General features: G+C 44.1%; 1 protein-coding gene across 2 annotated transcripts in view; it reads right to left on the reverse strand.

Moving 5' to 3' along the window:
- Positions 1-19121, reverse strand: part of LOC122815922 (RNA helicase Mov10l1-like) — a 673308-nt gene that overhangs the window by 270756 nt on the left and 383431 nt on the right. For both annotated transcript variants that reach the window (XM_044088785.1, XM_044088784.1), the window contains one exon: positions 1081-1188. In XM_044088785.1, the coding sequence (XP_043944720.1) occupies positions 1081-1188 (108 nt within the window). The remainder of the gene's footprint in view (positions 1-1080; positions 1189-19121) is intronic.

Raw genomic sequence — 19121 nt, forward strand, 5'->3', positions numbered from 1 at the left:
TCCATGTCACTACTGAAAAAAGTTTCTAACAAGCACGTAGTGAAGTCTTGGAAAGTCGGTGGTAGAACTGGACTGAATTTTGAGTTACATACTGTAACTACAAACCCGCAAAACCACTGGTCTTAACCCCAAGCTATAGTTAAAGTAAAAGTTTCTCACAAAAATAACATTTTGAAAGTTATCTCCCCACAGGGAATCATAAAAATATGTTTTTAGTAACCATCACTAAACACCAGTTCTAGCTCCTAGCAATAATTTCTGACAGACGCTAAACTTTTCACAAAAACTGGTAAAGCTTAAGGTATTCCCCAATGGTGTATTTATCTGCTCAGGCTTGGAGAAGCACTAGCAAACCATCAATCACTTGAATCATGCAGGAAAGACCTCACTTACATGGCAAGAAAGGTCTAAAGGTTTCTCGCCCTAACCACTGACTTTATGCCCCTCTCATTAAGCTGCTTAGTGGTTAGGGCATGTGGAAGGTTGCCTTAATGACTTTATGCCCCTCTCATTAAGTTGCTCAGTGGTTAGGGCATGTGGACGGTTGCCTTAATGACTTTATGCCCCTCTCATTAAACTGCTCAGCAGTTAGGGCATGTGGAAGGTTGCCTTAATGACTTTATGCCCCCCTCTCATTATGTTGCTCAGTGGTTAGGGCGTGTGGAAGGTTGCTTTAATGACTTTATGCCCCTCTCATTAAGTTGCTCAGTGGTTAGGGCATGTGGACGGTTGCCTTAATGACTTTATGCCCCTCTCATTAAGTTGCTCAGTGGTTAGGGCATGTGGACGGTTGCCTTAATGACTTTATGCCCCTCTCATTAAACTGCTCAGCAGTTAGGGCATGTGGAAGGTTGCCTTAATGACTTTATGCCCCCCTCTCATTACGTTGCTCAGTGGTTAGGGCGTGTGGAAGGTTGCCTTAAACTTTGGTAGCTGCTCGATTATATCTTGGGTAGGATATAAGCCATATAGCTTAGGCTACTGCATAAGTGGTCTAATGATGAACACCGTTTTCTAATACTATACAGATCATTTTTGTCTTATCTAAATGATTTATCAGAATAAAATGCTTTTACTCACTGTAGAGATTATGATAGCCAGATATTCCCGCCCTTGGAATTCCTCGACAGATCCAACTTTTATTTCAGGGAGGTCAACACTTCGCAGAAGTATTCTAATTTTTTCAACCTGAAAATCAAGATCAGTATGAAATAAGAATTACATGTTTATTGTAAAAGATAAGCAATCACAGGTTAAGCTGTACAACACACAAAAGTCCCAGAAGATGATGTGGTACTTAAGCCATGTTCTCTCATCTGCCTGGCCAGCTTTGCTACTGCGTTAGTGTTAAACGACTGGAGAACTCATCTTAAACTTGACTAAACAATTACAAATACAAGCCTGAACATTCCATAGAAAAGCTAATGGTTATTCCTTTTGAACAACCTCTGCATTCTTGGCTACAACCTACATCACCTTGTTAAGGTTGCTCTCGTCACCTAACCTCTGTGCAGGTAATACTCCCTATCCTTGCAGTCTTTGGTTCCAACCCTTTATTATACATTTTTCCGGTAGCTAGCTGAAAAGAAACAGTTTATACAGTATACTGATCTTCACCTTTAGTGCACCTTAATATCTGTCACACACATTATACAGTACCTTTATTTGACATATAAATTCATAAGTGTGTACTAGGCTAATGGCCCTGGAGCCTTTATAAACCTAGCCCATAGGATTAACCTGGCATCGTGCCACCCGAACTTAGTTTCCAGTGCCTCTGTCGAGTAGAACCACTGGAGTGATCTCCGGGGTGAATTTTCTATTTCCCATCCACTCATCAAGATTTCCTTTTAAGAGGGCCAGTGAGGTGCTCTGTTTGACATGTATGGGAAGTCTATTCCATAGCATGGGCAGTCTCTGGGTTATGAACCTGTCCCTCCAGCACGTTCTGTTGATTGTAATGAGGTTGAGTCTCTGGAGCATTTGGTGTAGAGGGATTGGGATTTCTTTAGATGTAGAATTTCTAACAGAGCTGGGTCAGACATGGCTTTGTAAATCAAGCAGAGATCGCCTCTAAGTAGGTGATATGAGAGAGAATAGTTGGGAGTTTTTTGAGTCTGTCCATATAGGAAAAGTGTTTAAGGCCTAGGATCATCTTTGTGAGGTACTTTTGCTACCTCTCCAGTTGTTGCAGGTGTCTAGTGAGGTACATGCCATATTGGGCATTGTACTCGATGATTGGCCTAATGAGGGAAGAGTAGAGGGAGACAATGACCTATTTCTACCTGGATGCAAAATGCCCTATGCTGACTGTCTAAAAAAAACTCCAGCTATATCAGTGGCATATTGTCTACTCAGAGGTGATCTCTGCTTAACATACAAGGCCATGTCAAACCCTGAGCTGCTGGACATGCTCCACTTAAAGAAATCCCAATCCCTCAGGGCCACACGCTCCAGGGATCTAAACCTTGTCATCACAATGAACAAAACATGCTGGAGGGATAGGTTCCTGACCCAGAGACTCCCCATACTCTGGAAGAGACTGCCCATACATGTCAAGCAGAGCACCTCCTTGGCCCTCTTCGAAAGGAACCCTAACAACTGGATGGGAGATAGGAAATTCACCTCGGGGATCACGTCAGTCGCCCTGCTAGACAGGGGTCCAGGGAAGTAAATATTGTGGGAAGAAATATCCAGGGAATTGCTATGGCTAGGATTGTATAAGCCCTAGGGCCGATAGGTTCATAGGTTGGTACTAGGCTATGTGCCACATAGAAGAACTTTCTGACCACAGTGGCAATGCGGTGGTCAAAAGAGAGGTTGCTGCCAACCTGAGTTCCCAGATCTCTTGTAACACCTTCTTGTGTTCAGTGGACTACCATCGATGTGGTAATTCATGGGAACTGGGTTTTTCCCAAAGGGGATAATGACATTTTTTGGCATTGAGCTAAAGGCCATGGTTCTGACACCAGTCGTTGGTCTCAGTGAGGCCTTTTTGTAGAATGTCAACATCACTTGGGGAGTTAATAATGGCTCCCAACTTGCAATTGTCTGTGAACTTTGTCAGCCAGAGTCCCTTCGTGCTGGCCTGGACTTCTGAGAAGTAGATACCAAACAGGAGAGGACCCAGGACCAATCCCTGTGGGACTCCACTCGTGACTGGTCTAAGTCTGACTTGGAGTTGGCTACTTTTACACTGAGTTCCATCTGTGAGCCAGTTTGCAATCCACCTAGTGATACAGGGGTTGATGCCTAGCTTAGGGAGTTTTTCTATGATTCCTGAGTGGGGAATGGTATCAAAGGCCTTGGTCAGATCAAGGTAGGCTGTATAAACCACCTTACCTTCCTCTACAGCTCTGGTGACTAACTAAGTCATCGACCAAGTTGAGCAGGCATGATCTACCCTTCACAAAACCAAACTGTGTGGCATCCAGAGTTTGGAGATTCCTTATATCTTGTTTATTAGGTCCATGATGATGTGTTCCATTGCTTTGCATATCAGACTTGTCAGACTAATGGGGCGATAGTTCCCAAGGTCTGTAGTCATTCCTCCTTTGTGGAGAGGGATGACTATTGCAGTGTGCCATTCTGTAGGGACAAAGCCTGAGGTGAGGCTGTGACTGAACAGGGCACACAGGTGAGGTGCCAGTTTACTCTGTAGTTAATGTTGAACACAGCCAGGGATATTGTCAGGTCCCATAGAAGCTGTATTCTTGGCCTTGGACAGTGCTGTTTTAACCTGTGCAGCAGTAATACTGGGTGCCTGGCAATCTACTGGTATTGTATTTGGCCCTTTGGGGGGGGTAAAGTTGGCACTGAATCTGTCGGCCAGTATATTGGCAATATATGTTGGCTCGGTATAGGAAGTACCATTGTGCAGTAGCTCAGAGCAAATCTGGGTATTGCGGTGAAGATTCTTTACATAACTATAGAAGGCCTTGTGGTTGTCTTTACTATCTGCTGCAATTCTGTTTTCATAGTTACCTTTAAAGGATTTCATGAGGGAATCTCAACTTTTTGTTGAGGCTGATAAGGGAGTTTTTCCACTCTTGGGACTTCACCTTATTCCGCATCAGTTTCCTCCTTCTGTTGTAGAGTTTGTTTATGGCAGGGGACCACCAGATTGGCTTTCTTTTTTTTGGAGGAGAGCATCTTGGTTCTATTGGTATGGCGAGATCCATACATTTGTGTACTTGTTTGCACAGTACATTGGTGTACGATTCGGTGGTCATGCAGCTATTCCCCATTTGCATGGGTGCCATGAAGTTAGCCACCTCTTGTTTTTAAGAGCCCAAAGTTAGCTTTGGAGAAGTTTTTCATGGTGGTTACCTTTGTGGGGGGTGGGGGTGGGAGGAATGTGGATTTCCAAGGTGATTAGTTTGTGGTCGAATCTAACCAGGGAGGAGTTCACTAGTGGTGTAGAGCAACGGTCACCATTGTTAGTAGTGACCAGGTCAAGGATGCTGCTATCTCTAGTGGGGATAAGAACGAGCTGGTCCAGTGCATTGAATTAATGAATTCCAGGAAACGGGCAAGTGTATTGGTACATGAGTAGTTTTCCCAGTTAATAGAGGGGTAGTTGAAGTCGTCCAGTATGAGTGCGTTAGGTTGGACCCTAATATTCTCTAAGGTGCTTAGAAAAGTGGAGTGTGAGTCTTGGGACATGGTTGGGGACCTACAACAAGCTACGACCTGAATCACTGTCTTACCCAATGTTAGCTGCATCTGAAGTATCTCTGATGAGTTATGTTAGGCTACCAGTCTGGAGATGTGCGCATCCTTTATGAATATGGAAACACCACCACCTTCGGTGCTTCGGTCCAAGTTCTGGGGCCGAAGGGTGTGGAATGAGTTATAGCCTGGTAGTGCAGGGGTGCTTTCTGCTTCCTTGAACCAGGTCTCTGTTACAGCACAAATGTCGATGTTCTCCATTTTAAGGAGCGCTTCGAACGAGTGCATATTGAGAATTATTCTAACGTTGAGCAGCATGACCCTCAGACTGCATTTGTTTGTAGCTGTTACAGTGATAATTTGGTCTTTGGAACACTGCCTAAAAAAGGCACTATGGGGGTGGCAAGAGCCTTGGCCAGTATTCAGAAGCCCAGGGGTAACAGATGCAGGCCATCTCTGGCAAACAATTGAGGTCTGCCAATAATGTCATCCCAGGCAGACAAATACTGGATCCCCTTAGAATGACACCAGAAACTTAGCCAATTGTTAAAATCAATCATTATCTGCTTGTCCTGTAGTATCATTCTGGGTGATGGTAGGATGCTCTCAGGGCTAGGGTCATACCTGCTTGGGCTACATAATCCAAGAGCTCCTCCACGTCTCTTTTCATGTAGTCCAGGGAAGTACGTCTCAGGTCATTCACACCCGCATGTACAATGACAGAGTCATATTTGTACCTCTTGTTGAGGGACCTGAGTAAGTGCATTATGTGGTGGATCTTGGCACCTGACAGGCAGCTGTTACGTTCTTCTTATTCAACCTAGTGAGTGGGACATCAGTGTGCCTCACTATCTAGTCACCTACGACTAGTGTGCTGGGCATGCTGTTTTTTGCCTTAGGGGCTCTGGTTGAGTGGCACACTGTTTAGAAGAGTTGCATGTCTCATGATTAGTGTTGTGGTGGTACAGTGTGTTTCTGCCTTGGAGATCTCTGCTGTTTGGGTAGAATTTTATTGAGAGCCTCCTACCCATTTGGTTAAAAATGCTTAGAAACAAAGCTACCTGTGATTGTGCTCCATGTTAACATGCATATATTCATGACTGTGCTCCATGCTGCCCTGCATACACTCATTCATTCATGATTGTGCTCCATGCTGCCCTGCATACATTCATTCATGATTGTGCTCCATGCTGCCCTGCATACATTCATTCATGATTGTGCTCCATGCTGCCCTGCATACATTCATTCATTCATGATTGTGCTCCATGCTGCCCTGCATACACTCATTCATGATTGTGCTCCATGCTGCCCTGCATACACTCATTCATTCATGATTGTGCTCCATGCTGCCCTGCATACACTCATTCATGATTGTGCTCCATGCTGCCCTGCATACACTCATTCATGATTGTGCTCCATGCTGCCCTGCATACATTCATTTATTCATGATTGTGCTCCATGCTGCCCTGCATACATTTATTCATGATTGTGCTCCATGCTGCCCTGCATACATTCATTCATTCATTCAAAAAAAGTGCTCATAAATAAGATGTCCTTCTATTCAATGTTGCAGTATTCTTTACATATGGGTTGTATTCTGCCAATCAACCCGATATCCGGCCTGTATAGAAAAGCTTTGAGCCACTGCTCATACGTGGGATGTCGTGCAAAGGCACAGTGAATGTCAGCCATAAAAGGTCTGTCTGCATGTACAATCTTCAGAACTTTTTTACTGCCATTTGGAAAGGTTGACTCATACATTCACAGTCTGCATTTGGATACCGTTGGCATCGTCATTCAGCTTCAAATAAGCACCCCATAGGGGATTTAATGTATTGCTGCTGCCTTCTGGTTTTCTTAATGTCATCCAGAAAGGGCAGGTTGTAGGTGTAGAAGGCAAATTCCAAATGAAGATGGTCATGAGCTTTGTTTGTTTTGCTTAGACCCTAATCACATCCACCAGACCTGCTCTATTTGTCAGGTCTTTGTTCCTAAAACATTGCGCAGTCGTCTGTCAGCCTTGAATCTCTATTTAGAAAATCAAAGACCAACCGTCTGGCTATGGAAGCTTCAGCGAATGCTTCTGAGCCATCTGTTAAGAGGAAAGTTAGCAAGGCCAGGCCAAAATCCTCTTTAGCTGCACCAACTCCTTCTGATGTATGCCCAGAAGTGGGGTCCACTCCCTCAGCAGGTACTGGTATGGAAGCCGTCAGGGGTGTGGATCCTAGCATGTCCAAGGCTATGCAGACATCTGGTTTGGACAACTTGGGGGAACTGTGGCTCATCATTGCAGAAGACTCTGGGATTGTTCCAGCTCCTTTGTCTAAGGAGGTGTCGGAGTTGAGGCCTACGTCTGCCATTTCTCCCCAAAGGGGAAAACATGTTAAAAAGCAAAAAGACTAAGCATGTTCCTGCATCCCCTACCCCTACGTAGGAATGGGAAGTTTTTCACAAGGTCTCATTAAGGCTCTGATGTCTCTGAGGCCTCCAGCTTCTTCTATAGCTGGCCCGACCTTCTCCTCATCCCCAGTCCTACTGTCAGGGTTCCATGAGCTTTCTTCGGGGCAGTTTGTGGAATTCGAAATTTATGACACTGATTCTGAGGAGTCCGCCTCAGATGAAGACTCCTTACCATAGTCCACCTAGATCCCTTCTCTTCTGGAATATGCTTCCCCAGAGGAAGAGTCTAATGGGGATAACTCTCCCATGGACAAGCTTTCCTTTGGGGAAACTATTAATAAAATGAGGGAATTCTTCAAGTGGGGTTCCTCTCAGATCTCAGAACAAGAGAGATTTATGAGCTACTCCAGCTGAACGCCCCTGCTCTATCAGCAGTTTCACCAGTCCTGCCAACCTTCTTAGATGCCTTTAAGGCAGCATTCAAGACCCCCTGAACTCACAGGCCCCTGCTCCTAAAAGACCTGATCGCTTCTATAAGGTCTGTGAGGATTCCAAGTTTATTTGTAAATGTCCCTCAGCTGACCCAGCTGTGGTTTCCATTACCTCAGATAAATATCCATGGCTGTCTCCCTCAAATAAACTGCTTCCTTCTGATAAGGAAAGCAAAATTTTGGAAAGATTGCATAAGAAGGTCTATACCTCCTCCACCTTGGCTATCAGGTCTCTAAATGATCAGAAACACGTCTTGGTATGCTTTGGCCTTGCACACTCAGGCTACCCAGGCTCTTTCCCCATTGCCTGACTCAGAGGCTAAATCACTGGCACTCGCTTATCAGCCTCCTTCCAGGTAGCCAAACACTCAGTCAAGTGTAGTTATGATGCAGCTGATGCCTCTTCCAGAGCAGCAGCTTTTGTATCTGTTCTCAGAAGGCATTCCTGGTTATGTCTCCAGGCACTCCCTGATGACATCAAAGCCAAATTGCTTGATGATCCTCTGGATAATTCCTCCCTTTTTGGCAAAGCAGCTGCAAAGTTATTTAAGAAGCTTCAGGATTTGAAACATTTGCTTGCTCTTCCAGTCCCAAAATTTCAAAGGAATTTTCCTGCCAAAACTCCTTTTGTCAGGAAACCTGCTCGCTTTTCCACTTGTGCTCCTTCTGGAGCTGGGCCTCGTAAGTCTTCTAGGAGATGCCCCCCTGCGCTGCTGCTGCTCCTTCTCAGCAGCCCTTTCAGCCCAAAGCCCTCTGTGGTGCTCTGCCTCCTCTTCCATGTCATACCCCCTTGTCTATTCACCTCTCTTTTTCCCTTTCTGCTTGGAAAGAGATCATTCAGGACTCCTGGGTGATTTCAATTATCCGAAGTGGGTACGTTAAGACTTGGGAGACTCTCCTTACCTTTCAGGGAATACCTCAACCCCCCCCCCCAGTCAGCTATATCTATTTCCCTCAATTGTTGCTCAACTTTCCCATTAAGGCACCCTCCAAGTCTGTCCCTCCGGATCAACTGGGGAGAGATTCTACTCCAGGATGTTTCTAGTTTAAAGGAAATGGGGTCCTTGGAGGCCTATATTAGATCTTTCCCTAATAAACACTTTCCTGGTGGTGCCTTCTTTCAGAATGTTATCCCTCCTTGCTCTTTCCTCCCCTGGTCCCTTCCTTAAGGCTTCTTAGCTTCCCAGGATCTCAAGGATGCATACCTGCATATCCCTATTCATCTTCACTTCAGAAAGCTTGTGTTTCTCGGTGGGTTTCTTACAGTATCAGTTTACTACCTTGCCCTTTGGCCTTTCTACTGCTCCAAGGGTATTCACAAAGTGCCTGGCCCCAGCTAGTGCCTATTTGAGAGTAAAAGGTCTACACAACATACTGGCAGACAGGTTCAGTGCAAACTTCACCCCCCCTCCCCAAAAGGAGGAGAGATAATCCCAGTAGCCTCCCAGACCCTCCTAATGCTCTGTGTGAAGCTGCTCTCTAAAAAAAACAAAGCATCAATGGCAGCAATGGTGGGACTGGTCCTGTGCTCACCAAACTCACACACACAACCAACAAGGCAGGCACTAATAGCTGAAGCCTGGTCTGCAAAGCTATGGAGAGGATCATAATGGAACTCATAAAAGAGACATTAGGGACTTGTACATGGACCTGACCTGACCCAGGTTTTTGACACTCACATTGCTAAAGTGGTTAGAAAGACCTTCTCACGTTGCCACCTGATCATGAAAGGGATTCACATCCAGATCAAGTGAGGTCATTGTTGTTGTACTTTCACTTATTATCAGAAAATGATAGTACAATGCCCCATCCCATTCTTGATGTACTCTCCGACACCTGCAGCAAAGTTCCTCACCAAAAGGATAAAGGACTCAAAAATCATCATATGCCTGCAGACTGAAGAAAAAACTCCAGCTCTATCAGTGCATACGCCTGCTCAGAGGTGACCTGTGCCTGACATACAAGGCAAGTCTACCTATACTTGGATGATCTGCTCTTTCTGGCCAAAAGTCCAGATCTGTTAACCCAGCATCTGAACACAGATATTCCCTTTCTGCAGGCCCTGGGTTTCTCAAATTTGAAAAAATCATCCCTTCTACCAAGTCAAAACCTGATTTTCCTGGGGTGCAGGTTCTGCACAGACTTGATGATGTTTTTTCTTCCTGTAGAGAAAGTAATTTATCTCAAGGACGTCTTGGAGGCTCTTTCTGCCTCTTCCTTCTATCACAGCCAGGGAGTTTCTGAGACTGATAGGGTTCATGGCCTCTTCTATCCACATGCTGCCCTTTATAAAACCACACATGAGGAAGTTCCAGTGGTTTCTAAAAACAGTCTGAGATCTGCATACTCACCCCTTAGATGTCTTGATATCCCTGCTCCCCTGCCTGAAAAACGAATTACATTGGTGGATACAGCAACTCAGTCAGAACCCTGACCTACCTCTTCAGATACCTTAACCAGTTCAGCAACTTTTCACAAACGCCTCAGACTTGGGTTGGGGAGCAATCTTTGCTTCCAGGATAGTTCAGGGTCTTTGGTCCCCTTCTCAGAGAAAGGAACATATTAACATCACGGAAATGAGGGCTCTACTTCCAGCTCCCCTTCTAGCTCTACACAACCTTCACTCTGTATTCCAGCCTGGACCTGTCAAAATCCTCACAGTCAACACCACGGTCCTTTCGATATAAACATGCATGGGGGGGATTGGCTTGGGAATTGGCTACTCAGTACAAAGTGACTCTGCATGAGGTGTACCTTCCCCTCAGCTCAGAACTCTGTGGTAGATGCATTAAGCAGATCTATGACACAGTCTCATGAGTGGATGCTTCAAAGGGACGTATTGCTGAATGTAGTTCACCGGTGGGGTACTCCAGAACTGGTCCTTTTTGCCTCCTCTATGAAAAGACAACTTCCTCTCTTTTGTGCAAGGGTCCTCACCCACAAGGGTGGAAGGGGGACACTATCTTTCTCATGGAAGGCGATATTTCTCTATGCATTCCCCCCTTCCCCTTAATTCAGAAAGTCCTGTTTAAAATCCTACAGGAGAAACTCAAAATCTTGTTAGTGACCCCCTTTTGGAAAAAGACAGCACTGGTTCCCACTTCTGCAATTAGTCAAGGGTCTTCACTGCAAGTTACCTCACCGGATGGACCAACTCACTTAGGACAAAGGGTCACTGATTCACCCCCATGTGTCAGCCCTACAGCTAACCTTTTGGGTGATCAGCGTTTGATCCCTTTCAGGCACCTATGTTTTAAGGCCGTGCTATGGGTTTTGCAGGAGGCCAGGAAACTCAACACTAGAAAATCTTACACTTCCAAGTGGAAAAGATTTTCCATGTGGTGCCAAAAAAGGAAGGAGGATCCCTTTGGTGTGTACACTCCCTTAGTACTTTCCTACCATCCCTTTGGTGTGTACACTCCCTTAGTACTTTCCTACCATCCCTTTGGTGTGTACACTCCCTTAGTACTTTCCTACCATCCCTTTGGTGTGTACACTCCCTTAGTACTTTCCTACCATCCCTTTGGTGTGTACATTCCCTTAGTACTTTCCTACCATCCCTTTGGTGTGTACACTCCCTTAGTACTTTCCTACCGGTGTTCGTTGCTCAACAGCGGTCTTTCCTATTCTTCACTTAAAGTCTATTGCTCTGCCTGTTTGCTTTTAACTCCCCCTTAGCTTCCAGGTTAGAAGTTAGGCTTTTTCTTAAAGGCGTCCTACATTTAAGACCCCCAGGAAACCAGTCCCTCCTCCTTGGGATCTTAACTATGTGCTAGAAAAGCTTACTCAGGCCCCTTTTGAACCAGCAGCTTCTGCTTCTCTAAAGTTCTGCATGTGGAAAACTGTGCTTCTAGTAGCCTTAACCTCTGCTAGAAGGGATTCAGGCATTGATGGCTTCCCCCCTTTCCTAGTTTTTCATAGGGACAGAGTATCCTTGAGAACTAATCCAAGCTTCATGCCTGAAGTGGTGGATGAGTCGTCTCTTAAGTAGTTCATCCAAATGCCTACCTTTTTCCCTTCTCCACAGTCTTCCAGTCAGAGGGTTTTCCATACCTTGGATGTTCATAGACAACTCAGATTTTATCTGGACAAAACCAAGTCCATTAGGAGTTCTGACCGACTTTTTGTTTCCTTTCACCCCAGGGCTCTGGGTTTGCCTGCATCCAAACATAGCATCTCCATATGTATCTCTAAGACTATTGTGTTTTGCTATGAATTCCATGGGAAGTCTATTTGCAGCCTTTAAGGCCCATTCCACTAGATCAGTTGCATCCTTAGGGTCCTTTTTCAAAGGTCTAGATGCTCATTCCATCCTGGAGGCTGCCACTTGGTCATCTATTCATAGCTTTACAAAACATTACAAATTGGATACTGTTTCCAGATCCAGAGCAGGTTTTGCCAGGGCAATCCTCCATGGATTCTTGGAAAGTGCTTCCTCTTAGTTTTTTCCTACTCTATCCTCCACCTTGGGTCCCCTTGCAGCTTTGGCACTCTCCCATATGTAAAGAATCCTGAAGCACTGAATAGAAGGACATAGAATAGTTGTGTAAAATCTTACCATAACCATAGATGTTCTTCTCTTCTATGTGGCAGTATTCTACCCCTCCCGCCTTCCCCCTACAATTTGCTCTTTCCTACGATGATCTCCTTAGGCTCCTTTTGGATTCCTTTCTGGGGCTTTCTTATTCTGAAGATTGTATGTGCAGACATCCCTTTTATGGCTGACATTCACTGTGCCTTTGTGCGACGTCCCACGTATGGGCAGTGAATCTAAGCATTTGTCTAATACAGGCCGGACGTCGGGTTGATTGGCGGAATACACCTCATATGTAAAGAATACTGCAACAGAAGAGAAGGATATCTATGGTTATGGCAAGATTTTATACAATGATTCTTTATTACGTGAAGGAAGACCATCTCTGACTAGCTGTGTCAAATGTTACACCTTTAAAACTAAGCCCATTTACGAAATTGGTTTATTTGAGACAGTATCTATGACTGCGAACTTGAAAAGATTGTGTGATACTTTCTCTAGTTACCCTAACTTTGTTTATTAGTGCATTTTAATTAAGAGCAACTATTTTTTAGTCCTTTTTAACTGTTGATACCAGTGGACTAAAAGGATAGTGACAACGTAACTGACAGGCTGTTTCTTAGGGACAACGCATTCTTTGGGGGGGGGGGGGTAGCATGCAAGGTGTTTTATGTTAACAAGACTTTGGAACCAAATTATCTTTCAAAGCAAAAAAAACTGCATGTACCATAAGTGTAATGGATAAAGGAGGATGGCATTCAGGAAACTTCAAAAAGGCTTTCTGTAAAAATCATTTCATTCTCTGGGGTCCACGCCTGCCTCATGACGTTGCGTGTCATAACTTCACAAGAGTTAGAATGGCATAACTACACAGCACACTCATCACTCTGACCTCTTTAGACTTAATCACACCAGAAAGGGAAACAGCACTACAAAGTTACATATCTGCCCAACGTAAGAGAAAAACTTAGCGCAGAGGAAAAGGCCATCCAGACATGGGGGCATGGCGGGAGGGTAAAATACCCACTGTAAACTGTTGTCTGGATAATCTGATACAGCAAGTCCTCACACATTTGTTAAACACAGGACCTGAAGAAGCCAGGAAAAGGCCTACAATGCAATGGCTCAGAATAGCCACCTTCCGAAGCACACTACAGTATCAAAGGCGGCCCGAATGGCACTTCTCATGAACTTGATGCATCATTTCAGCAAAAATCAGTAACTTTCTCCAAAGGTGTATAACCTCAATGTTAGTTAAGTTACAAAAGAGGGAGCAGAAGGAAATCCCACGGCATGACAGCTGCAAGTGGGTACTTGACCCACGTAACAGAAATGTGCATTTTACCCTTTATAAAAGAAAGCTTTGCTTAAGAGAGTCCCCTGTTCAAGTCATTAACCCCATTTTACCACAATTTCTACATGGGGTTGGGGTTTTGCATCTTTCCCTTTTCAATTCTACTTTTCTACTTTTATCAATGGTTATGCCTGACTGACTAAGGTCTTCCTCACACACTCCATATCTTTGCTGGATGGCCTTGTTTCCTCTTACCATCTTCCTGACATCCACAAATCACCTTCACCAGACTGTCTTCTGCTTTCCTGCACTTGTGCCTGAACCATTGTAATCCATTCTCTTTGACCTTCTCTGCAACTGGAGCTACTATGGCTTCTGCTCTGTCCTCATTTCTTTGTCTGTCCTACAGTGTACATCCTACAACCCATTTTAGACACTTCATTTCCATCATGTCTAGCTTCCTCAGCTGCTCTGCCTTCACTGCCCACATTTCTGTACCATATAGTATTACTGGCCACACCACTGTTTTCTACATCTTACTTTTCAGTTTTTCTGGCATTCTGTCAAACTACCCCTGACATTATGCAACTTTTGGCCACAGCCCCTCTGATTCTAGGTCTGACCTCCTCATTCAAATTTCCCTTCTTGTCAACCACCCCTTCCAAATGTTTGAAAGGTACTTAACCTGTTCAACTACTTTCCCTTCTATCTTAATTTTCAGCTTCTTCTGATTTCCCCATTTGCTGCCATGACAACTGACTCATATGTACTCTGCTTCATCCCATATACTTTCAGTTTTGCATTCCATTCTCCTAAAATTTGCTGAAGCTCTTGTTCCGAGTCTGCCTGTAATGCCACATCGTCTGTATACAACAGCTTTGTCAGTAGGGGCACAGCTGAACCTTGATGCACACCTACTCCCACTTGGAACTTCTCTAGGAGTCCAACCACTCTCCATACTTTTGTCACTGGGTCCCTGTACATAGCCTGCACCAATTCTACCAGTGTTTCTGGAAATTCAAAATGTTGCAGGTCTGCCAAAGTCAGCTTTTCCCGGGACTTTATCAAATGCTGTTTTGAAGTCTAGGAATGCCCAGCTGGGGAAATGTTCCTCATCTCTAGCTTCTTTTCAACTACGTGTGTCACTGCAAACATCAGTTAGGTTGTGCTGCTTCCCGATCTGAATCCAAACTGCTCGTCTTCCATCTTACTTTCTGCTACATACACATTCATTTATCCATCACCCTCGCCAGCATATCCATGCAGTGACAGGAGTTTGATGCCTCTATATTGCCCACAATTGTGAATATCCCCTTTGTTCTTATGCACAGGCACTAGAATACTTATTTTCTTGTCACCTGCGATAGACTTCTCTCCATATTGCTACGGGTTCCCTATGGAGGTCTCCCAACATTTTGATCGTATCTGCAGTGACCTCATCTGAGCCTGCTGCTTTCCCAGACATCTGAGCCTGCTGCTTTCCCAGACTTCCTTTTTCTTAGCGCTGTTCTTAGTTCATGAGCCTGCTGCTTTCCCAGACTCCCTTTTTCTTAGTGCTGTTCTTAGTTCATGTAGGTTCCTCATCCTCTGTCATCATAGGCTATATCTGGGGCATTAACGCTTCTGGGGAGTTTTCTTAATTCAGAAGCTGATGCAAGTATGCCTTCCATCTGTCTTTAATATCTGGTGGACTGGTGAGCAGGTTGTTGCTGGCATCTCTTATGAATGGTGTCTGATGGCCATCTTCTTTACCTCTCTGTCTTTGCCTTGCAGCCTGATAGAGTTTCATTGCGACATTTGCCAAGTTATTTTCCAGTAAACGGTAGAGTCCCTCTGATGCCTTGTTCTTTGACTAACAAAGAGACTAAAAAAGCAGTTGCAGTAGCAATCAGTATTCCTTCTTAGCCTGCTTTGGCTTCTCTATCTCCCATTTTTTCCTGCACTCCTTTCATTTTCTGGACTTCTGCATTCTACTACTAGCTTTTGTTATGTACCTTATTGCCGTATCTTGCTTGGCTCCATAACAGGGTCCATTATTTCATAAACATGCTCGCTTCATGTAGTCACCATCCAACAATGATCCTTGATAAAGGAATGAACTGGCAACACAGGGACTGTGGGGGAAATGTCCACAATGAATGTATCCTTTAAATAGGCATTGAACTAGCTACATACTATATCAAGTAGCCTATAAAATTACTAGTCAAAAGGTGAATGGTCATCTGACGAGTGAAAGCAATTTCTCTGGCTACTGCATGCTTAGGCACTCTTCATCCCTGGAACAATGGACATTTCTTCATTGGTTCATTGTCAAGTAGCAGGCTAGCTGCCCTTATGGAACAAAAAGCCTTGCTAACCTCCCTATTCAAAGGTGAAAATCAAACAGTGTACCCTTGTGTCTGTAAGGTAAACACCTCAACCATTACACCAACCCCCATTTCTTTCCTTTTTAAACACTTATCACCTGTGACATCGGCAAACTTACGTTGATATAAAAGTAATCAAACCATATTAACAAGTTCACACTTACAAACATTATACATACCATACTTAGCATATATCTTATAATCTAGGCAACATTACATACATTATTCAGTTCCTACCTTCTCTTAAACCTCATTCCTCCCCTGCAGGTATTGTTCCCACAATTTGTATATTTTCTCCTGCCCTTTTGTAAAGACTCCTTCTCCCGTTACTTTACCTCTGTTACAGTATTCACTACTTCAGGTGTTACTTTACCTCTGTTACAGTATTCACTACTTCAGGTGTTACTTTACCTCTGTTACAGTATTCACTACTTCAGGTGTTACTTTACCTCTGTTACAGTATTCACTACTTCAGGTGTTACTTTACCTCTGTTACAGTATTCACTACTTCAGGTGTTACTTTACCTCTGTTACAGTATTCACTACTTCAGGTGTTACTTTACCTCTGTTACAGTATTCACTACTTCAGGTGTTACTTTACCTCTGTTACAGTATTCACTACTTCAGGTGTTACTTTACCTCCGTTACAGTATTCACTACTTCAGGTGTTACTTTACCTCTGTTACAGTATTCACTACTTCAGGTGTTACTTTACCTCTGTTACAGTATTCACTACTTCAGGTGTTACTTTACCTCTGCTACAGTATTCACTACTTCAGGTGTTACTTTACCTCTGCTACAGTATTCAGTACTTCAATTGTTACTTTACCTCTGTTACAGTATTCACTACTTCAGGTGTTACTTTACCTCTGTTACAGTATTCACTACTTCAGGTGTTACTTTACCTCTGTTACAATATTCACTACTTCAGGTATAGATGGCTTTAGACTTTCATATCTATTTTCTAGTAATTGCCCCCTTGGAAGCCACTGGAATTAAACTTAACAAGGCTTTACTATGTCCCATCCAATTCAGATCCTGTATCCCGGCTCAAAAAAATAATTTCCCTGGTCAGTCACTTGCTCGTCCAGCATTCCCGACAAGAGCACTCTGCAGGGAACTTTCAAACTCTGCCAACTCATTAAACTCCCAAAACACGTTCCCAATCACTTCCATCCTCCCCACCACACATCCAACACAAGTCATCCACCAAGGGAAGAATTCCTTGAAGTCTGCCTGAGGTGCAAAAGTATCTATACAAACACTTTCAGGCAAAAATTACAAATTTTCTTCTGGACCTTGTTGCATCTTGGGAGCCATACATATGTCCTCTCACCATTTCTTTGTGAATTGTACATTTAATCTCACTTCTCAATCTTTTCCAACCACCTCTGATTAACCCCCACAGCTACTGTGCAATATTTTATATGCCCAATTAATTATCCCTTTCTTAACAGCAGCCTCCGTTCTCGATTTAGTTAAAACCTTAACCAGTGCATGTCTTTCACCTAGGCTTCCCCATCCTCTCTCCTTGTCTATACTTGGATATCAATCCCAGACAGGGAAAGCAATCACTAACTTACAATCCAAAAGTCTTCTTGGCCTTTTCCCATTCCACCACTTCTCCCTTTCTAATTATTTGTTTTCAATACCTTGGTTCCTTTGCCAGCCTGTTTTGTTTGTGTCTTTCAGCTTTTTCCCGGTTAGGGGTCGCCACAGCGGAACTCCGGTTCGCTAATGATTGGCAGTTGATTTTTTACGTACCGGCTTGCCAGGCCTGACGCACAACCTTCAACGAAGGTATGCCCATTCATGGATGTCTCCACACAGAAGACGCTCTAGCTGAGAATCGAACCGGACAGCGTCTTACTGTGAGGCGACAAAGCTACTGCAGCAGATGGTTCCTTTGCCAGCCTCCCACAACTAATTCCAGCCCTCTCTTGTCCATTCACTGCATCCCCAAATATAGCCATCACCATCAGTAGAATTTTTCCTCTCCATGGCCATGCTGGCCCAGTTCTTAGTATACTTTTTGTCACGGAGTATAATATTCTGCATGACTGTTACCCATCTCCCCAAATATCTGTGCCCAAAATCTCATTCTTTCCCTGCTTCTTTAATTACCCCCCTGCCTCAACACCAACCCCCCACCACTTTGAACCATAGCCCTTTGCCTGTGCTATGGATTACAGTCTCAACTGTGTAGCTCCTAAACTTCCCTCCAAATAAGGAAATCCCAAACCTCCCCGTTCTGCTGGAAGAAACTCACCCCACCTGATTCTTCACCTTCCAAATAAAATCCCCCAAATCTTCACTAACCATCATCCTCAACCTCTCCTCTGGGTGACAAAAAATGCTTGACCTGTGTACAAAAGTAAAGGGATAAACATTTTCACTGCCTGTATCTTGCTATCCATATCCATAGGCAAGAGCTTCCAGCCTCTCAGTTCCCCACTATCCCCATCTGGTTTCTTCTCACACCTCCCCAACTGCCACAACAGAATCCTTTTTAATCCATACTTTCACCACATCCTTATAAATATGGGTACTGCTGGACCAATTCATGAGTAGGCACAGTCCGCAGTCATAGCCTTTATTTTATCCTTATCAATCTTGTATTCTGAGAAAAAAAAAAAAAAACAGAATTGCCTTAGAATATTCCACAACAGCGAGATGCCCTCCTGTGGTTCCACTAAACACAAAATATCATCTGCAACAAAGTCCACCTTTCCACCACACCAACTATCTCCTTGAATCTCAGACTCCCCTATTTTTTCCTGCCAGTGATTCTAAATATAAAACAAAGGGGAAAGAGGACACCCCTGCCTGGCTCCTCCTCCCAAACACAACCCATCAGAGAGGAACCACCTCATTCCAATTCCTCACACATCCTTCCAATTAACCTTATCGTTGAATCAGGAAATGCAAATGCTTCCATTGCCCCACTCACAAAATCCCAGCCCACTCTGCTGAATGCTTTCTCTGTACAAAGTCCACTAACAGCTGCACCCTCTTCACAGTCTGCCTCCCTCTGGACCATCCCCATTCTATTAATGTTGTGAAATGTTTGCCTCCCCTCCAAAAAATCACATTAAACCCTATTTTGGCAACATATTTGCCATTTCTTTAGCCATTACAGACAAACAATTTATAATCATGGTTTAGAATTGAAATAGGCCTACATGAACTTGGATCAGATGGATTCCCACTGTCTCCAAGTATTACAGCCAACAGCTTCTCTTCCTTTTAAAATACTGTTAAACAAAACCTTCCAGATCTCCATCACCTTCTTCCCAAACCTCCACCAGAATACCATCTGTTCCTGCAGTCTTTCTGTAGATTGGTTCTACATCACCATCTCCTGT

The sequence above is a fragment of the Protopterus annectens genome, chromosome 11.part0 (genome assembly GCF_019279795.1).
Source record: "Protopterus annectens isolate FY-2018-M chromosome 11.part0, PAN1.0, whole genome shotgun sequence".
Lineage (NCBI taxonomy): Eukaryota > Metazoa > Chordata > Ceratodontiformes > Protopteridae > Protopterus > Protopterus annectens.